Below are 20,040 nucleotides of genomic sequence, written 5' to 3' on the forward strand. Positions count from 1 at the left end.
GCTTCCGGGTCCAGTTATTATAACAACTCACACTGAGCTAACACAATGGACTCAAAAGGCCTCCCTGAAGGATATCTCCTGGCCCTATAACACTTATTTTCTCAACATTCCCCATCAGACCCTGGCTTTCTTATTTTTTTACCTTTTGAATCTGGCCATTTAGGCTATCTCATTACTTTTTCTTTTTTCCTTCTTAGCCTCCTTGTTCAGTACTTCATTGAGCTTTCTTACCCCAAATTATATTATCACATTGTTTCTCTGAAGGGGCTGGGGAGGTGGCTCAGTGGTAGAGTACTTGCCTTGCATGCATGAGGCCCTGGATTCGATTCCTCAACACATAAGCAGAAAAAGCCCGAAGTGGCGATGTGGCTCAAGTGCTAGAGCATTAGCCTTGAGCTGAAGAGCTGAGGAACAGTGCCCAGGCCCAGAGTTCAGGCCCTATGACAGACAAAAAATAAGGGGTGGGGGTGGGGGTCTCAAAATTCTTCTACTCATATGGATTCAAAATTATTCCTCCAGGACTGGGAATGTGGCTTAGTGGTAGAACGCTTGCCTAGCATGCACAAAGGCCCGGGTTTGATTCCTCAGCACCACATAAACAGCAAAAACTGAAAGTGGCTCTGAGTCTCAAGTTGTAGAGTGCTAACTTTGAGCAAAAAGAAGCTCAGGAATGGTGCTCAGGCCCTGAATTCAAGCCCCAGGACTGGCAAAAAAAATTATTTCTCCACACAAAGCAAGCCAAAACAAATGAGTGTACTGCTAAGAATAGTTGAGATGAGATAACTGAAAGTTATCTGCTCCTTCCTTCCCATATTCTCATCATCTGCTTTTTTGTTTCAATCCCATGTGGCTGTAGGTCTGGATTTTCTCTCCAATTCTCAAGCAGGACCCCAAGATAGACCCTAATCATGCTCTATGATACACATCTCTGCTGTGAAAAATCAGCAGCCTTTGACTTTTCCACTTCTAGACCAGAGAGAATTAAAGAGAAAAGAAGTGCGGATGTGATCCAGATAGTGAACACGAGAGGGCGGTCTACCCACACACTGGAACCCTATATAAGTAAGACTCAGGCCAAAGATAAACTGGAATCTTTCAGAAATGTGGCTGTTTCTTGAGAATCTTCTACGTGCCTAGTTCTGTGCTGGACACTTACTCAACCTACTCTCCTTATTTCACGTAGTTCTCATAATAGTATAAAAAGTGGTGTTATATCCATTTTATAGATACTGAGATTATGTCCTACAAGGATTTTTAAATGTTTTCAAAGTCCCCATAGTTGAAAGAAAGAATTCCTCCTCAGTTTTGCTTAACTTCAAGGAAGCAAGATGCTTCCCTGTTTCCAGGCTTCCTTCTCCATTCTCTTTAAATACGAGTAAATTCTTAGAATTGTGTAGCATACACCTGTAATCCCAGCACTCAGAAGGCTGAGGCATAAATGTTGAAAGTTCCAGACCATCTGGGCTCCAGAGGAGAAAAAACAAAAATTGAGACCCAGAAAGCTTGCCCAACTTGACAATATTCCTCTACTACTCAAACATACCTCTCATTAGATATATAAGATGTTGAGATTAGGGCTGGGAAGGTGGCTCAGTGGTAGAGTGCTTGCCTTGCATGCATGAGGCCCTGGGTCGATTCCTCAGCACCACATAAGTAGAAAAAGCTAGAAGTGGTGCTATGGCTCAAGTGGTAGAGCACTAGCCTTGAGCTGAAGAGCTGAGGGACAGCACCCAGGCTTAGAGTCCAAGCCCCACAACTGACCAGAAAAAAAAAAGATGTTGAGATTAAAGAATACTTGTTTATTTTACTCTGCTAGTTCTCTATTAAACATTCCTTCTTTGAAAAGATAGAAGGACTTTGGTTTATTGAACACCAGTGGTGTCTCCTACTTAAGTACTACCTGGCTAGTAGTAAGAGGTCTGTGGGATTATAGTGTCAGTAAGACTTAGTTTGAGTTCTGACTCAGTTTACTAGCAGTATGAGTCTTGTATATGCTATAGTACATCTTTTTCTTTTCTGTTTTCTCATTTGTAAAACAGGGATAATATCCTGCTTTCACAGGATAGTACAGTAAAGCAGTTAAGAGTGTATATTCTGCCAGGTGCCAGAATCCTTACAGATAGCTGTAATCCTTGCTGCTCAGGAGGCTGAGATCTGAGAGTCACAGAAGCTAGCCCAGGCAGGAAAGTCTATGAAGCTCTTTTCTCCAATTAACCACCAAAAAACCACAAGTGGATTTATGACTCAAGTGGTAGAGCACCAGCCTTAGTCCTCAGATCTCAGCTTCCTGAATAGCTAAGATTATTGGCATGCCCCCTCATTCCAGGCCCTAGTAACTTTTAATTTCTAGCACTATTTTATGAAACTTGAAAGAAAACAAGAGCTGTGAGTCACTGAGAAGGGAAGGTAAGACTCCTTAGCCACTCACACTAGAACTAGGTCAGTGACCTTTCAATGAACTCAAAGGAGTTAGGGAGCCAAGGTCTACCCTGCCTTGGCTTAGTCTGCACATTTTCTGCTGGAGTGAGCCTCAACAGCTTGAACCTCCACTGGTGGCCTCTTCCTACCTTTCCGTCTCTTCTAAACTTTCTTTCTTTTTTTTTTTTTTGTCGGCTGTGGGGCTTGAACTCTGGGCCTACGCACTGTCCCTCAGCTCTTCAGCTCAAGGCAAGCGCTCTACCACTTGAGCCACAGTGCCACTTCCGTTTTTTTTTTTTTTGGGGGGTCCGGTCGTGGGGCCTGAACGCTGTCCCTCAGTTCTTCAGCTCAAGGCTAGCGCTCTACCACTTGAGCCACAGCACCACTTCCAGCTTTTTTCTTTTTGCATATGTGGTGCTAAGGAATCGAACCCAGGGCCTCAGGCATGCAAGGCAAGCGCTCTACCACTTCCAGTTTTCTGGTGGTTTATTGGAGATAGGAGTCTCACAGTCTCTTCTGCCCGGGCTGGCTTTGAACCATGATCCTCAGATCTCAGCCTCCTGAGTAGCTAGGATTACAGGCGTGAGCCACCAGCGCCCAGCCCTCTTCTAGACTTTCTAGGCCAATGATTCTTAACAGGAAGTGATTTTGCAGGGGGGATAACATCTGGAGCAATCTTTGAGGCATCTTTGGTCCTGACAACTAGGGGATGCTAGTATCATCTAGTACCTGCCAGATACCAGAGATGCTATTGAACACCCAATGGTGTTCTACAAAGTCAGCTATAGTGGCTTACTAGCTACTTAGGCTGAAGTTGGAAGGATTGTAGTCCAAAACTAGCCCTGGCAGAAAGTTCTACAGATCCTATCTTAACCAATAAAAAGTTGGGCACACTGGCATGTGTTCGTTTTCCTAGCTACAAGGTTGGCATAGGTAGGAGGATTCTAGTCCATGTTGACCTGGGCAAAAAGCAAGGCCCTATTTGAAAAGAAACTAGGAAATGATACTATGGCTCAAAGCGGTAGAACGCTAGTCTTGAACAAAAGAGCTCGGGGCAGTGCCCAGGCCCTGGGTTCAGCCCCATTTAAAAAAGAAAAAGTAACTAAAGCAATTGAGTGCCTGACTCACACCTGTAATCCTAGCTATTCAGGAGGCTGAGATCTGAGGATCATAGTTCAAAGCCAGCCCTGGCAGAAAAGTTTATCAGATATTATCATTTTTTGTTGTTGGTGGTGGTTGTGGGGCTTGAACTTAGGACCTATGCACTATCCCTGAGCTTTTATTTTATTTTTTTTAAAATTTTTATTGTAAAGATACTATACAGTTACAGTCACATGAGCAAGGTAATGAGTACACTTCCCATTGAGCATTGTTACCCCCTCCATTGTTTTCCCCCTACCATCCCTTCCCTCCCTACTTTCCCCGAGGTTCTTTTTTTTTTAATTGTGATTAAGTGATTACATAATTTCCCAAATTTCACAGTATTGTGGAATAATGATGCTCATTTAAAGTCACAAGTTCATTCTAACTTTCCTGGAGCAAATTGTATATCACAGTCTATAACATATAACGGTGTACACATATACACCATACATGTGATCAGCAGCATGGGGATATTTAGTAGTGGTTTGACCAGATGAGTGGGAGTTCTTTGTTTCTTAAGTCCTGTTAATTTTGTCATATCACCTAACATTTTGGATTTGGCATCCATTTATCAGGGAGACCATGTACCGTTTGTCTCTTTGCTCTTGGCTTACCTCACTCAACATGATTCTTCTAGCTCCATCCATTTCCCTGCAAATGCCATTATTTTGTCATTTCTAATGGTTGCATAATATTCCATTGTGTATAGATACCACAATTTTTGGATCCATTCATCTGTGGTGGGCATCTGGGTTGTTTCCATATCCTAGCTATTGTGAACAGTGCTGCAATAAACATGGAGGTGCACGTGTCCTTGTATATTGGTTCCTGTTGTTCAGGGTAGATGCCTAGAAGTGGTATGACTGGGTTGTAAGGGAGGTCAATCTTTAGCTTTCTAAGGACCCTCCAGACTGCTTTCCAAAGTGGTTGTATAAGTGTACATTCCCACCAGCAGTGTAATAGGGTTCCTCTTTCTCCACATCCCCTCCAGCATTTGTCAGCTGATTTATGGATGTGGGACATTCTGACTGGGGTAAGGTGGTATCTCAGGGTTGTCTTTATTTGCATTTCCTTCACCACCAGGGATGATGAACATTTCCTCATGTGTTTCTTTGCCATTTTTATTTCTTCATCTGAGAATTCCCTCTTTAGTTCCCTTGCCCATTTAGTAATTGGTTTGTTAGGTTTGGGAGGGATTAGTTTCTTGAGTTCCCTGTATATACAGGATGTTAACCCCTTGTCTGATACATTGCTGGTGAATATTTTTTCTCAATTAGTTGGTTGTCTTTCTAGCTTGGTTGCGATAGATTTAGCTGTGCAGAAGCTTTTTATTTTAAGGTAGTCCCATTTGTCGAGTCTCTCTCCAATTTGTTGTGACCCTGGGACTCTGTTCAGGAAGTTCCTTCCTGTGTCTATTAGTTCAAGTGTCTCTCCTACTCTGTCCTGCAGTAGTTTCAGAGATTCAGGTTTAATGTTAAGGTCTTTAATCCATTTTGAGTTGATGTTGGTGCCTGGTGATAGGCTGGGGTCCACTTTTAGTTTTCTGCATGTGGCCGCCCAGTTTTCCCAGCACCAGCGGTTGAAGAGGCTGTGTTTCTTCCATTGTATGTCTTTGGCTCCTTTGTTGAATATCAGCTGGCTGTAGGCCTGTGGATTTATTTCTGGATCTTCTATTCTGTTCCATTGGTCTTCGGGTCTGTTTTTGTGCCAGTACCATGCTGTCTTTGTTATTATAGCTCTGTAGTAGAGTTTGAAGTTCGGCATGGATATCCCTCCCATGTTGTCTTTATTCCCTAGAATTGTTTTGGCTATTCTAGGTCTTTTGTTGTTCCATATGAATTTTTGGACTGTTTTCTGTATTTCAGTGATGTACGTCATTGGGATTTTAATAGGAATTGCATTGAATTTGTATATTAATTTTGGGAGTATTACCATCTTTACTATATTAAGTCAGCCTATCCAAGAGCATTGTCCCTGAGCTTTTACACTAGTGCTCTACCACTTTGAACCACAGCTCCACCTCTGCCTTTCTGGTGGTTACTTGGAGATGAGTCACACTAGACTTTCCTTCCTGGGCCGGCTTTGAATCATGATCCTCAGATCTCAGCCTCCTGAATAACTAGGATTATATGTGTGAAACTTTTTTTTTTTTTTTGGTCATGGGGCTTGAACTCTGGGCCTGGGCATTGTCCCTGAGCTCTTCAGCTCAAGGCTAGCACTCCACCACTTGAGCCACAGTGCCACTTCTGGCTTTTTCTGTTTATGTGGTGCTGAGGACTAGAACCCAGGGCCTCATGCATGCAAGGCAAGCCCTCTACCACTGAGCCACCTTCCTAGCCTGCATGAAACTTTTATCTCCAATTAATCAGCAAAAAAACAGAAGCAGGGGTGTGGTTAAGTGGTATAGTGCCAGCCTTGAGCAAAAAAGCCAAATGAAGCTTAAAGCCCCAAGTTACAACTCCTAGTACCACTGAAAACAAAACCAAAAAAACTCCCCAGGCTTCTGTGGCTCACACCTGTAATCCTAATTACTCAGGAGGCTGAGATCTGAGGATCACAGTTTGAAGCCAGCCCAGGCAGAGACTTTTATCTCTAATTAACTATTCAAAAACTGGAAGTGGCACTGTGGCTCAAGTGGTAGAGCATTATCCCTGAGCATAAAGAAGCTAAGGGATAGTGCCCAGGCCCCAGGAAAAAACAAAAAACAAAAACTCTAAAGCAGAAAAGGGTTGGGGTAAGGGCTGGGAAGGTGGCTCAGTGGTAGAGCTCTTGCCTTGCATGCATGAGGCCCTGGGTTGGATTCCTTAGCGCCACATAAGCAGAAAAAGCCTGAAGTGACACTGTGGCTCAAGTGGTAGTGCTAACCTTGAGCTGAAGAGCTGAGGGACAGTGCCCAGGCCCAGAGTTCAGGCCCCAAGACCGACCAAAAAAAAGGGAGGGTTGGGGTATGACTCAAGTGGTAGAGTATTTACTTAGCAAACACAAAACCCAGTACCATCAAAAAAATAGAGCATTCTGGGTGCAAATGTGAATAGTTCCAAGGTGGAGAAGGCATGCCCTAGACAGTTCTTCCTGGTTTAGTGAGATTTGGGTGGAAGTGGGTCAAGGATCAGGGAAGAGCGAGAGATTCCATGTTGGAGGTACTAGGGTGCTATGGCTGCAGTCACTCTGGAACTCAAAGAAAGGGTTCTAGAACAGCTTTTCCTTGACCATCAGTGGCCAAGAAAACTGAGAAAGAAACAAAGCCAGGAGCCAGTAGCTCACGCTTGTAATCCTAGATATTCAGAAGGCTGAGAGCTAAGGATCTTAGTTTGAAGACAGCCTGAGTATTCATGTCCATGAGACTCTTCAATCAGCCATCAAAAAAGCCTGGAGTGAAGCTATATAGTCCAAGTGGTAGAATGCCAATCTTAAGCAAAAAAAGCTAAGGGACAGTTCCCAAGCTCTGAGTTCAAGCCCCAGTATTGGTGCAGAGAGGGGGGGGGGAGAGAGAGAGAGAAAGAGAGAAACAAAAAGAAGGTAGGGAAGGAGGGAGGGAGGAAGGAAGTCAAGCAGGCAGGCAACAGATGGATGGGAAAGTGGCTTAATGATAGAGTACTTGTCTATCATGCATGAAGCCCTGGATTCAGTACCATATAAACAGATAAAGTCAGAAGTGGTGCTGTGGCTCAAGTGGTAGAGTGCTCGCCTTGAACAAAAGAAGCTCAGGGACAGTACCCAGGCCCTGAGTTCAAGCCCCAGGACTGGCAAAAAAAAAAAAAACTTTGCTGGGTACAGGTGGCTTACACCTATAATCCTAGCTACTTAGGCTGAGCTCTGAGTCAAGATTTGAAGCCAGCTGGGGCAGAAGAATCCCTGTGGGAGTCTTATCTCCAATTAACCACTCAAAAGCTGGAAGTGGGGCTGTGGCTCAAGTAGTAGAGCTCTAACCTTGGGCAAAAAGAGCTCAAGGACAGTGCCAGGCCCTGAGGTCAAGCCCCACAACTGAAAAAACAAAAACAAAAACAAAACCAGAGCCAACTTCTTTATAGTGTTATATTTTCATTAATAAATAGGTTTTCTTCTTGAAACACAGAACATATAACAGATTGAAACACTTTCCCCCCCCTCCCCCCAATTCCAAAGACAAGTCTATAAAACAAATGCCAGCTGTGCTGCCCTGTGGGCAGGAAAAGTCTGGTGACCTTCCCCCAGCCCTGCCCCTGCAGCACCATCACCACCCCCCACACTCCACAAGAGAAGGGGGTCTGGAGCTTCTCCCTTGAGCCCTGGGGACTTAGGTGAGAAGCATGTGAATGTATGATGTCACCACTCCATGATTCATGGACTATGCAAAGATGAAGCTTCCCTCCACTGGCTCTGACCAGCCCCTGCACTCCTGATTTTGTGATACAGCACCTGGGCAAAGCTCCCAAGGGAGCTGCCCCTGGGCTTCCCCCACTCTCCGTTCCTCTGCCACTCCTTAGAAGGGAGGGGAAGGGCTCTGGGACCCCTCCAGACCCGGGGCCTGCATGGGAAACACTGTGTGAAGAGGCATGATGCTGAGGTGAAGGCTCCTGTACACCCCCAAGCCTGTGAGGCCAGCATTCCCCCTCCCCCCACACACACATACACCATGACCCCACACTTTCCTTTCCTCTGGAGTGGCTGCCCTCTCCACAACCTAGTGCCCAGCTTGGGGTGTGATGGTTCTAGTTCAGTCCTCAGTGTCAGACCTGGTACCTTCATGTCCCTTTCCTGTCTCCTTCCAACCCCTCACGGTGACCATCCGAAAAGCTCATATCCAGTGTCCTAAATTGTTACATCCTCCCCCTCCCCCGAGCCTCTGCATCCCAAGGGAGGAAGTGGGGAGGTGTGGTCTCCCTGCTCCAACTCCCACTTCACATAATGGAACAGCTTTTGGCCTTTTCCTTCTTGAAGGTGGAAGAGATGAGTTCGGAGCGGCTGGGGAGGTGGAGGAGTCGCTTGGAGAGGCTTCGGACGGGGCTCTTCGGGGGCACAGGGCTGGGTTTGTTCAGACACACCATGGATGCCATCCGAAAGATGCTATGGATACTCTTCTCCGAGGTGAAAGCTGAGCCTTCCAGGTAGATTTCTGCACCCAGCTGCTTGGCTATTGCACAGCCCTGAGGAAGGGGTGGAGTCATCAATGCAATGATCCAAAATAGCTGGGAAACAATAGGACTTTCTCTGTGCTATGCCCCAGGGCTATTCCAGATGCACCCCTCTGCCAGTCTCTCACCACCAGCCTCTGACAATTACTTTTGTGAGGGACAAGGATGCCTGCACATCAGGATCACCTAAATCACTTTTTTTTTTTCTGTGCCAGTCGTGGGGCTTGAACTCAGGGCCCAGGCAGCTTCCTTGAGATTTTCTTAAGGCTAATGCTCTACCACTTGAGCCACAGCACCAATTCCAGCTTTTTTGGTGGAGATTAACAGCCTCACAGACTTTCTACCTCAGGATTGCTTCAAACAGTGACTCTCAGCTCTCTGCTTCCTGAGTAGCTACAATTACAGGCATGAGTGACAACTAGCTTCTAAGTCACTTTTAACCACACAGAGAGAGTAGGTCAGAATTTCTGGGGATTAGGGCATAGCCATTAAGTTTTTCTTTTTTGGTTTCCGGTGAGTTTAAGAGTCTCATGGGCTTTATTGCCCAGGCTAACTTCAAACTGTGATCCTCACTCAGATCTCAGCCTCCTGAGTAACTAGAATTACAATCCTGAGCCGCTGGCACCCAACCCTGCATTAATATTTTTAGGAGCTCTCCCAGATGACGATAAAGAGAAATATTGCCATAAAGAAATGATGCTAGCTGGGTGGCTAGGATTTTTAGGTACTTGGGAGGCTGAAACCTGGAGGACCACAGTACAAAGCTGGCAAGGACAGAAAAGTCCATGAGGTTCTATGTTCAATTAACTAGCAAAACAAACAAACAAACAAAACTCTTGGGCGCTAGTGGCTCACATCTGTAATTCTAGCTACTCTGAGGATCATGTTTTGAAGCCAGCCCAGGATGGGAAGTCCATGAGAAAAGTTGAAGTGGCACTGTGGCTCAAGTGGTAGAGTGCTATTCCTTGAGGAAAAGATGCTCAGGGACAGCACCCAGACCCTGAGTTCAAGCCTCAGGACGGGTACAAAAAAATGCTAAGGTGGAGGCATGGCTCAATGGTAGAACACTAGCCTTGAGTAAAAAGCCATGCAAATTCTAAACCCTAAGTTCAAGCCCCTGTACTGGGAAATGGAAGGAAGGAAGGAAGGACAAAAGGAAAGAAGGAAGGAAGGAAAGAAAGAAAGGAAGGGAGGGAAGGAGAGAGAGAAAGAGGAGAAAGGAAAGGAAGGGGGAAGGAGGAAGGTAGAGAAGGAAGGGAGGGAAGAAGGGAAGGAGGAAAAGAAGAAAGGAGAAAAGAGAAATAATCCTTAAATAAAGAAGGAAGGAAGACAGGAAAAAGAAGAAGAAAGAATCCTTATATTCTTAGATGCATATGCAATTATCCAGGAGTTTCCTTAAAAATGATATGCAAGCTGGTGGCTCACATCTATAATCCTAGCTACTCAGGAGGTTGAGATCTGAGGATCATGGCTCAAAACCAGCCTAAGCAGACAAATCTGTGAGACTCATATCTCCAATTAACCATCAAAAAGCTGTGATTTCAGGCATGACTCGAGTGGTAGAGAAAAACAACAATCTCCCAGCACCCAAAATGTTCTTTTGTTTCTTGAGAAAGGATCTTACTATGTAGGCTGAGCTGGCTCAGACTCAAGATTCTCCTACTTCTACCTCCCAAGTGCTGAAATTGAAGTGGCACTGTGGCTCAAGTGGTAGAGTGCTATTCAAGTGGTAGAGGTGCTGGTCACCACAGCAAGCATTTCTAATGATTCTAATACAGGTGGTCCCCAAAAAGAACTCTTGTAGGTGTTAGCACAAACAAGGATGGTTCATCTGCTGACCTATAGCATACAGCTAGGTAAACAGGTACCCATTACTCTAGTTATAGAACTCTCTAACACTAATTCTCTCTTACCATAGTGCAAGAATAAGAGCAAGAATCATATCTGTCTGGGAGCCGGTGGCTCATGCCTATAATTCTAGCTACTCAGGAAGCTGAGATCTGAGAATTTTGATTCAAAGCTGGCCTGGGCATAAAAGTTCTTGGGAGATTTATCTCCAATTAACCACTCAAAAACCAGACCACTCAAAAACTGGAAGTGGTACTGAGGCTCAACTGGTAGAGTGCTAGCCTTTAACACAAAGAGACTCAGGGACAGTGTCCAGGCTCTGTGTTCAAGCCCCACAACCAACCAAAAAAAAGTCATATCTGAAGTCCTCTGTCCACAGCCCTTTCCACCCCATCCTCCAGTGCAAGCAAGCAAGCACTAGCGCACATGCACGCACACGCACACACACACACATACACACACTCACGCACGCACGCACGCACGCACCTGCTCATAGGAAATGGGCGCCTGCTTTTGGTGTGACAGCTCCATCAGGGTGCTCAGGTCTGTTCTCAGGTCTGTCTTGCAGCCAATTAGCAAAACTCGGGTGCTGGGGCAATAATCCAGGATTTCTGTCCTCCACTGAAAGGGCCAAGCATGGAGAAAGGAAGAATTGGGAAAGGGGAAGGAAAGTCAGAGGCAGACAGATCCCAGGAAAAGCCCAGCTGGCAGTGTCGCACATACATACACCACCCAGACGATCACCAGCCCTGTCCTCCCTCTGAGTCACAGCATCTCTGCTGCACTAATTACATCATCTTCCTGCCCATGAGGCCTTCGGTGGCACTGGTGACCCAACAGCCTGTGCCTTCAGTCAACAGCCCAGTCACCAAGTAAAGTACAGGAGCAAGATTCTTCCCACTTCCTGCCAAGCAGAGCAAACCCAGAACTATCTGCCCTGCTGCCCCATTAAAGGCCTCACAAGTCCAGAGGGCCACAGAGGGATGCAGTCAATCTCTTTCCAGGTAGAGCATGTAATCCAAATCTTCTGGGAAACTAGGCTAGTTCATAAGGCTCTCTGCAGCTTGTCAGTAGAGACACATCTTGACATCCAAACTCAGGTGTGCCTGGTTCAGTGAGCCTGGGATCCAGAGCATTCAAGCCTGTCTCAAAACGATTCAATTGCTGACCCCTAAACCATATCAGGGGGTTCTGATTGGGAATCTTTTTGTTTCCTGAGACTTTCTCCCATCACCCTCCTTTGCTGGGCCTGGTATAGAATAACAGAACCAGCAGAGAAGAGGAGACCTGGATTGTATTCCTAGAGCTGGAGCTCATGATGTGGCCTTGGGCAAAAACTCTTCCTTTCCTGGCATCAGTTTCTTTCTGGTACACAAAAAAGATGAGAAGCCAAAGGTCCCAAGATTCTTTTCTGTTCTCCTGCTGGGTTAGATGCTGAAGAATTTCTCTAGTCTTATCTTCTTTTTTTGCCAGTCCTGGGGCTTGAACTCAGGGCCTGGGCACTGCCCCTGAGCTTCTTTTTGTTCAAGGCTAGCACCTACCACTTGAGCCACAGCACCACCTCTGGCTTTTTCTGCGTATATGGTACTGAGGCATCAAATCCAGGGCTTGCATGCGCAAGACAAGCACTCTACCACTAAGCCACATTCTCATCCCCTCTAGTCTTACCTTCTTAAGTGCACTGTCCACTGTCTCTGGACGGCTGATGTCAAAGCATAATAACACTGCATCTGAGTCGCTATAGCAGAGTGGACGGACATTGTCATAGTAGGGAGACCCTGAAGTAGTAAGAAAGACATGGGGGTGAGCCATGGCATTTTTTTCTTCTCTATAAACCAGAATCCAAGGTGCACTTGGACTACCATTTTTTGATCTTTTCAAAACCAGCCACCCTCTAGGGAATTGTGCCTGGAAGCCTGGGACCTGACCACCTGCTTGGATCATCTCCCTTAACCCTGGAAGAAGAAGAAAATAAAAGGGGCTAGAAAACTGAGCACTGATGGCTCATGCCTATAATCCTTGCTACTCAGGAAGCTGAGATCTGAAAAGTGTGGTTTGAAGCCAGCCTGGGCAGGAAAGTCTGTGAGACTCTTATCTCCAATTAACCATTTAAAAAAAGGCCAGAAGTGGAGCTGTGGTTCAAGCAGCAGCCCTAAGTACAAAAGCTCAGGGTCAGCACCCAGGCCCAGAGTTCAAGCCCCAGCACTGGCAAAAAAAAAAAAAAAAAAAAAAAAGAGGGGGCGGGTGGCAGAATATAATTCAATTTTATCTGGGTCTTCCACAGTAGTCTCAAATTAAGTTCTATAGTTCACTGAATCCTAGAAAACCTTTCCAAATCCCAGGGAGAGACCAGGGCTGTTCAATATCTCCCCTTCTTGAGCATCTTCCTGCTGCCTGACCTCTGTGCTTTGGTTCTGGGGTCTCTTTGGTTTAGAGACAAACCTGCCTGTTACATAACTGGCTGTCCTGCTTCTTTACCATGGTGTCTGAACTCTAGGAAGTTGGCAGGGGAGGGAGAGCACCCAGGATTCAGGGCTCCACTCTGCCACCCACCTAAATCAGCCTTCTCTTGAAAGGGGAGGCTGTAGCCCCCTCTCCCCCTAAGATCCCAGGGAGGCAATCTCACAGTCAGCAGCACCCATAGCTAGGAACTTTGATGCTAGAGCAAGGGTCCTTCATAGGACAGGGACTAGCCAATGTAGACCTAGGGTCTGAGAAGGCCACACAAGGAGCTGAGCCTACCCCCCTCCACCCTGGGGAAGGAGCAGTAGAGGATTTGGAACCCAGACAATTCGTGCTCAGAATAGCAAGCAGCCCCTCTCCCTGCACTGCAATCGCCATGGAAACTGGGGGGGAATCCAAGCTGGGGTGGGGGTGTCGATCATAAGAAAAAAAGTAAGGGAGAGTTGGGATAGCTGCCTGCTCCTTCAGTGTTCTTCCCCTCCCCCTCCCTCATCCTATCCCTTTCTGAGGCGAGGTGGGGGTCTGGCTTCCCAGTGGCACTGAGGCAAGGGAACGCTGCAGTATAGGGGAAGGGGGAGGGGAGAAAGTCTCCATTTTAGCTCCAAATAATCCCCCTCCCATAAGATCAGCAAGTGAAAAATGAAACAGGTCCAACCCTGGTTCTGGGACAGGGAAGCCCCATCCCACACATTTCTGCCACTTCCTCTGACCTTACAAGAACCTAATGTGAGAGTCTGAGGCTGACAGATTTCATCCTTTTGAAATTAGGGGGTGGGTGTGACACAAGGTATAAAGACCACACTTGCTGATTTTCTAGTATCTGGATTGGGGCCTCAAGGGCTGCATTCTGACTGTGGAAGGAGGTGGGGAGGGAACAGTGTGGGGCTTGGGGGTGGTGGTAGTGAGAAGAGATGAGCTGCAGTAAGGTTGTGGGAAGACTGGAAGGTGGGAGGGTACAGCAGAAGAAAAACCCATTTATCATGCGACCACGCTGCATTCCAGCCCAGCCAGCCAGCATAGCACAGTAGTCCAGGATGACCGGAATTCTGCCTCCCATCCTTGGAGCTGCAGCCCAGAAAAGCACCCCACCTTGAGGAATTTTTGTTAGGTGGAGGGGGTGGGAAAGAAAGAAAGTCTCATTTTTCCGTCTACCCATCCCCTATTTCAGTCTTTTCAGACTTCAAAATTGGGAGCATGGGAACAACAGCTCTTTGGAGTAGAGCAGCATATTTATTACACTCAACAGGAAACCCCAGTGATTTATAGTTCCCTTTACATTCGGTCTGGATATGATTTTTTTTTTTGGAAAGGCATGGATTTGATTTTCTTTCTCTTATAAGCAGCTTTTACTCCTTAATTATCACTCTGAGCCAGTCTATTAAAAAAAAAAAGGCCTCTGGGTGAAGAGGTAGTAGAAAGGGCTCAGAATCATAGCAAAGGAGGATTGAGCACTAAAGGTTTGAGGCTGAGAGCCTGGGAAAACATTGCTTCTTCAAAGACAGAGCACCTTCTGGCAAATCGAAATGGTCAAAAGCAACCCACTTCCAGCACCCCCAGCAGCCACTATCCACAACATGACCATGCCCTACATTAGCCATCTCCCCCACCCTCCCAAAACATTGATGATGCATTGCTTCTTCCCTGAGCCGCAGCGGTGTGACAGGGGAGGTGAGAGCCGAGTTGCGGCAGGCAGACAGCAGTAGCCAGAGACAGAAAGCAGAAAAGCCAGATGCGTCCCAAAGCAAAGGTGGTCTCCCTAACCAACTACAACATCCTCTAGCTACAAGAACCCCTGCCTCTCATTTAACTTTGCTCTGGGGAAGTAAAGCGTGAGTGTGTGTGTGTGTGTGTGTGTGTGTGTGTGTGTGTGTGTGTGTGAGTGTGAATATGAGTGTGTGTTTGTCTATCCGTGTGTTTAGCAAGGAGTAGAAATAGAAAAGCCTTGCCAAAATCTGAGTTGACCAACAGCACCCCCACCCCTACCTCCATCAAGGATCCTCAGATTCCTTCTTTCTGTTTCCTGGCTAAGCATCTTTCTCCTCCTCAACACAACTGCAGCTGACTAGTTGGGCTGGCAACAGAGGATATTGGTAACCGCAGTCTTACCTGAGGTGTCCCAGAGACTAAGCTCCACTCTCTGTTCCTCAGTCTCCAAACAGGCTGTGTAATTCTCGAACACCGTGGGCACATAGGTCTGTGTGAAGAGAGGAAGCATTCACACCTGAACACCTCTGTCCTACACAAAACCCTACTACACAAGAAGCCACTCATCCCTCTTTTGAGACACTAAAGTGTCAAGGCCAGAGGAAGGAGTTCGGGGGGGGGTGGGCAGGAGGGACCACATAAGATTGGAAGAAAAGGACTGTAGAGGCACTGGCACTTTGTGCTATGGAGATAAGAATTAGGAATGACCCACTCCCCCCACTACAACCAGAGGCAAGTCCCCCTCCCAGTTCCTAATGATCAGACACACATCACACACGTTTTCCTCTCATCCCTAAATTTGTCTCCCAATTTCAGAATCACCAGACAATTCTAACATCTGTCTTCCATCTCCCCAAACCCCTTGGTCCAGGTAAACCACCAAAAAGGGGCAACAGTAGCAACCTCCGGGCTTACATTCATAGAACCTTTGAAGAGGGAGTGAAGGATGGGCAGGTATTATGTCAAGAAGAAACCCCAGACTCCAGGGCCTCCAGTTTCCTCTCCTGAGAGCAGACCCAGAGATGAAGGAAAGTAGGAGGGGATCTGATGGGTGAAGAGGTAAGGAGGAGCCGGCCAGGCGGCTGCAAAGTAGGACAGGTCTCAGGGGAAACCAAGGCTGGGCAATACTCCAGCCAGAAAGCAGCTGAGGTGGGGCAGGCTGGGGGTGGAGGGGGTGGAGGAGATGACTCTCCTGGGCAGGTGGGAATCAGCCCCGGGGCGGGCCGGAGAGCAGGGCAGGTGGCTCACCTCGGGATAGCAGTCCTTCGCTAGCACCTGTAACATCGCTGTCTTCCCGCACTGCACATCGCCCACCAGCACGAGCTTACATCTGACCACTACTGGCTGGGGCGCCCGTCTCTCTTTCATGATTGCAGCCTCCACAGGGCTCGGGCTCCGATTCAGAGAATAAGGGTGGCGACAGGTGTACTTCAGCAAGGGACTGAACTCAATGCCCTGTCCCCCTCCAACTGAAGACGAGGCCGGGCACAGGCTTCTTATATATCCTTAGATGAACCAATCACAAGAGGAGGCGGACTCTGTGGCAGCCAATCACTGAGGTGGGATCTCCTTCAACAGCCAATAGGAAGGGACTCTGAGTCAGCGCCCTCTTCTTCCCTTCCCTTTCTCTTAAAGCTGCAACGTTTTTTTCTCTTCCTCCTGAAAGGGGATTCCCACGATGTTTTTGTATTTGTATTAGGAAGTAGGAGGGGACTTAAGGCAAAGTTAAATGATCTGGAGTGCCCTTCAGTTTATGTAAAAAAACATTAGCTAGCTATGGAATAGAAAGAACAAGCTGGAGTCATTGGGACTGTCCCAGGAAAAGAGCCAGGCAGCCTAAACTATGGACATCCACCTAGCAAGGTGAATGGGACCCGGGGCATGGGGGGAGAGGTGGGGTGGTGTTCCAGAGACCTTATACTATGTTGTTTCATTTAATTCCTATACAAATCAGTTTTCACTCTGTGCATGTACCCTTGCACTCAGGGCCTGGGCACTGTCCCTTTTTCACTTTAGGCTGGCTCTCTACCACTTGAGCCACAACTCCACTTCCTGACTTTTGATGGTTAATTGGAGATGAGTCAAGTGGACTTTTCTGCTTGGGCTGGCTTCCAACTGGGATCCTCATACGTTAGTCTCCTGAGTAGCTAGGATTATAGGTGTGAGCTACTGGCTAGTTCTCACTTCCTTCCCATTTGTTTTCTAACACAAGTTCCTACTGTTCCTGTTTTGGAAGCACAAATCCCCTCCTCAGGAATCACCTCCACCAAAACAAATCAACGAAACCAAATACAGGTCCTCACCCAGAGAAAGAAAAGAATGAGGGAGTCCAGGCAAGTAAGGATAAGAGAAAGGAAAAGAACAAAACCAAATCTCTTGGCCACATAGCCCCTTACTCCAGGGCTGGCAGGAGCTGTTTACAGATGCTTGTTTTATGGCCTGAGTTCAGTTTTCCAGATGAATCAGGTGCAGGATTAGTTCCAGGCTGACATCAGTTGATACTGATGCACTAATGCATGTCATCTAGTCAAAGTCCAGCCTGGAAGACCAGGGTTGGGCCTTTGGGATTAGAAACTAAAAGGCCAGTTCACACTGGTAGATCACACCTGTAATCCTAGTTACTCAGGAGGCTGAGATCTGAGGATTGCAGTTTGAAGCCAGCCCAGGCAGGAAAGTTCATGAGACTCTTATCTCCAATTAACCACCAAAACACTAGAAATGAAGCTGTGGCTCAAAATGGTAGAACACCAGCCTTTAGTAAAAAGGGGAAGGTGCCAAGGCCTTGAGTTCAAGCCCCAATACTAGCACAAATAGAAAGAAAGAAAGAAAGAAAGAAAGAGAGAGAGAGAGAGAGAGAGAGAGAGAGAGAGAGAGAGAGAGAGAGAGAGAGAAAGAAAGCTTCCCAGACAAAAGGAACAGATCTGTATATCTCTATGAGTGATGTTTTCCAATGTGTCCTATAGGCAGAATGGGAGTTATTTTGAGAATGTAGCCTAGCAGCATTGTTCCAGTCTACCCTGTAGGTTCTCAGCCCCAGCTGTTTGGACTCTGGGGTCAGTGTCTTCACTGCTCTCTGCCCATCTCTTACCCTCTCACTTCCAAGGTTGAAATCCCCTGAGAAAACTTGTAAAGGCATGTGGAGGGAGGCAGGGGGTGTTTTTCAGAGGTCACCATTAGCTGTGTAATCCTCATCTCCCAGCTCTTTGGAGATTTTACCTTCCCCCCACACCTCAGCCTCAGCTTTCAGATAATGTTCTATCTATGGAATTTGTCCTCTTCTTGCCCTTTTTCAGCATCCTGACAGCTTCCCTGAGCTGCCCATTAAGTGTAGTTTGGGAGAGTTCCAGAACAGCTGTAAGATTGTAGATGCTTCAACCTGGAGTCCTTTCCCTCCATTTGACCATCTTCTGGGCCTGATTTCCACCCTCATCTCATCTGGACACAGTATTGGAAGTACTAGTAGGGTCCCTATGTATCCTCTTAACCTTTAACTGGGATCCCTTCCCAAAGAGTTAGCCTCCTTCTCCTGTTCTCTTCCACCCCCCCCCTTTTCACACACACAGTCCTCTACTGGCCACCCCAAATAAACATTTGACACAAGGAAAACTGTCCTGCTATGCCGACAGTGTCCTCAGCTTCTAACACGATTGCCATTTCTCAGATCCCCTGAGGTAGACATTCTGAGGGCTCGTTCCAGCCTTGATTCTTCCCTGGGATCAGGGTCAGGCAGTGGAAGTTCTGAGCTATGGTTCAGAGCAAACCTCCAGCATGGCTGAGTCTCAAGGGGTGACTCCAAAGAGATCTCTTGGCTCATTTTGGGGGGTGGGAGGGATTATTTTTGCTTTTTTTTTTTTTCATTCTGTTGTTGTTGTTCGAAGACAGGATCTTACTAGGTAGCTCTGGCTGGCTTCAAACCCACAGTCCTGCCTCAGCTTTCTGAGAGCTGGAATTAAAGGTGCACACTATCATATCTATCTCTGTAGGACACATTATGAATTATGGCAGAAGGTATTGTGGGTGAGGTGGTAGGAGGAGAGAGGGGAGAAGAAAAGAGAAGAGAAGAGAAGAGGAGAGGAGAGAGAGAGAGAGAGAGAGAGAGAGAGAGAGAGAGAGAGAGAGAGAGAGAGAGAGAGAGAGAGAGAGAGAGAGAGAGAGATCCGGAGGAAGCATGGCAACATGAAAACAGGATGGAGCTATATTCAGCAGGTCCGGGTGTTGGACCCAGCTGCTCCCTTAAGATGTGTGTTTTCACCTTCGTTGGGCTCTTGGTTCTTTAACTGTAATGTGAAGAGTTTAACTAGAGAAGGCACTTTTTAACTTTTTTTTTTTTTTTTTAGCAGTTAGGTCCTTTGTCCAACCCTCTTTGTTTAACCCTCTTTCAAGTGGTGTTTTGTTTTGTATTGTGTTTGTACTAGTACTGGAGCTTGAGCTCAGGACCAGGCTAGTGCTCCACCGCTTGAGCCACAGCTCCACTTTTGGCTTTTTGATGGTTAATTGGAGAGAAGAGTCTTATAGACCTTTCTGCCCGTGCTGGCTTCTAACCAGGATCCTCAGATCTCAACATTTTGAGTAGTTGGAATTACAGGTGCAAGCCACCTGCATCCACTTAACCTGTTTTTTAAAGCTTTTGTCTTATGTAAATGTTCAAACCTTTTAAAAGATTTAGGAGTAGGGAGGTATAGCTCAGTGGTAGAGCTTACTTAACAGATATGGCACCCTGGATTTCATCTCATTCTAGAATAGAATAGGAGACTAACACAATTTAAATCCTCACAAATCTACAGTCCAGCATGATCTTGGTTTATATGTCCCACCCACTTATCTTACCTACACCATTTGTACTGGATGCTTTTAAAATAAATTTTAGACATATTTTATCCATACACATTTGAGTACTTATCTCTAAAAGAGAAGGACTTTGTTACCACAGTATCAGTATCACAAATAAATAAACATAAATAAAAATAAATTCTGGGCTGGGAATGTGGCTAGGTGGTAGAGTGCTTGCCTAGCATGCAGGAAGCCCAGGGTTAGATTTCCTCAGTTCCACATAAACAGAAAAAGCTGAAAGTGGCACTGTGGCTCAAGTGGTAGAGTGCTGGCCTTGAGCAAAAGAAGCTCAGGGATTTAGCTGGGCGCCGGTGGCTCATGCCTGTAATCCTAGCTACTCAGGAGGCTGAGATCTGAGGATCTCGGTTCAAAGCCAGCCCGGGCAGGAACATCCATGAGACTCTTATCTCCAATAAACCACTAGAAAACTGGAAGTGGCGCTGTGGCTCAAGCAGTAGAGCGCTTGCCTTGAGCTGAAGAGCACAGGGACAGCACCCAGGCTCAGAGTTCAAGCCCCACG

General features: G+C 46.6%; 1 protein-coding gene across 1 annotated transcript; it reads right to left on the bottom strand.

Annotated features, from left to right (window-relative positions):
• Nucleotides 1–7,546: 7,546 nt before the first annotated feature.
• On the bottom strand, nt 7,547–16,150 carry Rnd1 (Rho family GTPase 1). Its single transcript, XM_070035097.1, has 5 exons — nt 15,939–16,150; nt 15,093–15,180; nt 12,192–12,301; nt 11,010–11,144; nt 7,547–8,687 (listed from the first exon to the last, which is right to left on the bottom strand). Exons 1-5 carry the CDS (start codon nt 16,056–16,058, stop codon nt 8,442–8,444), a joined length of 699 nt encoding a protein of 232 aa, XP_069891198.1. The 5' UTR covers nt 16,059–16,150; the 3' UTR covers nt 7,547–8,441.
• Between the last annotated feature and the right edge of the window lie 3,890 nt (nt 16,151–20,040).

Source organism: Dipodomys merriami, unplaced genomic scaffold (genome assembly GCF_024711535.1).
Source record: "Dipodomys merriami isolate MVZ:Mamm:240054 unplaced genomic scaffold, mDipMer1.0.p SCAF_10, whole genome shotgun sequence".
NCBI classification, from domain to species: domain Eukaryota; kingdom Metazoa; phylum Chordata; class Mammalia; order Rodentia; family Heteromyidae; genus Dipodomys; species Dipodomys merriami.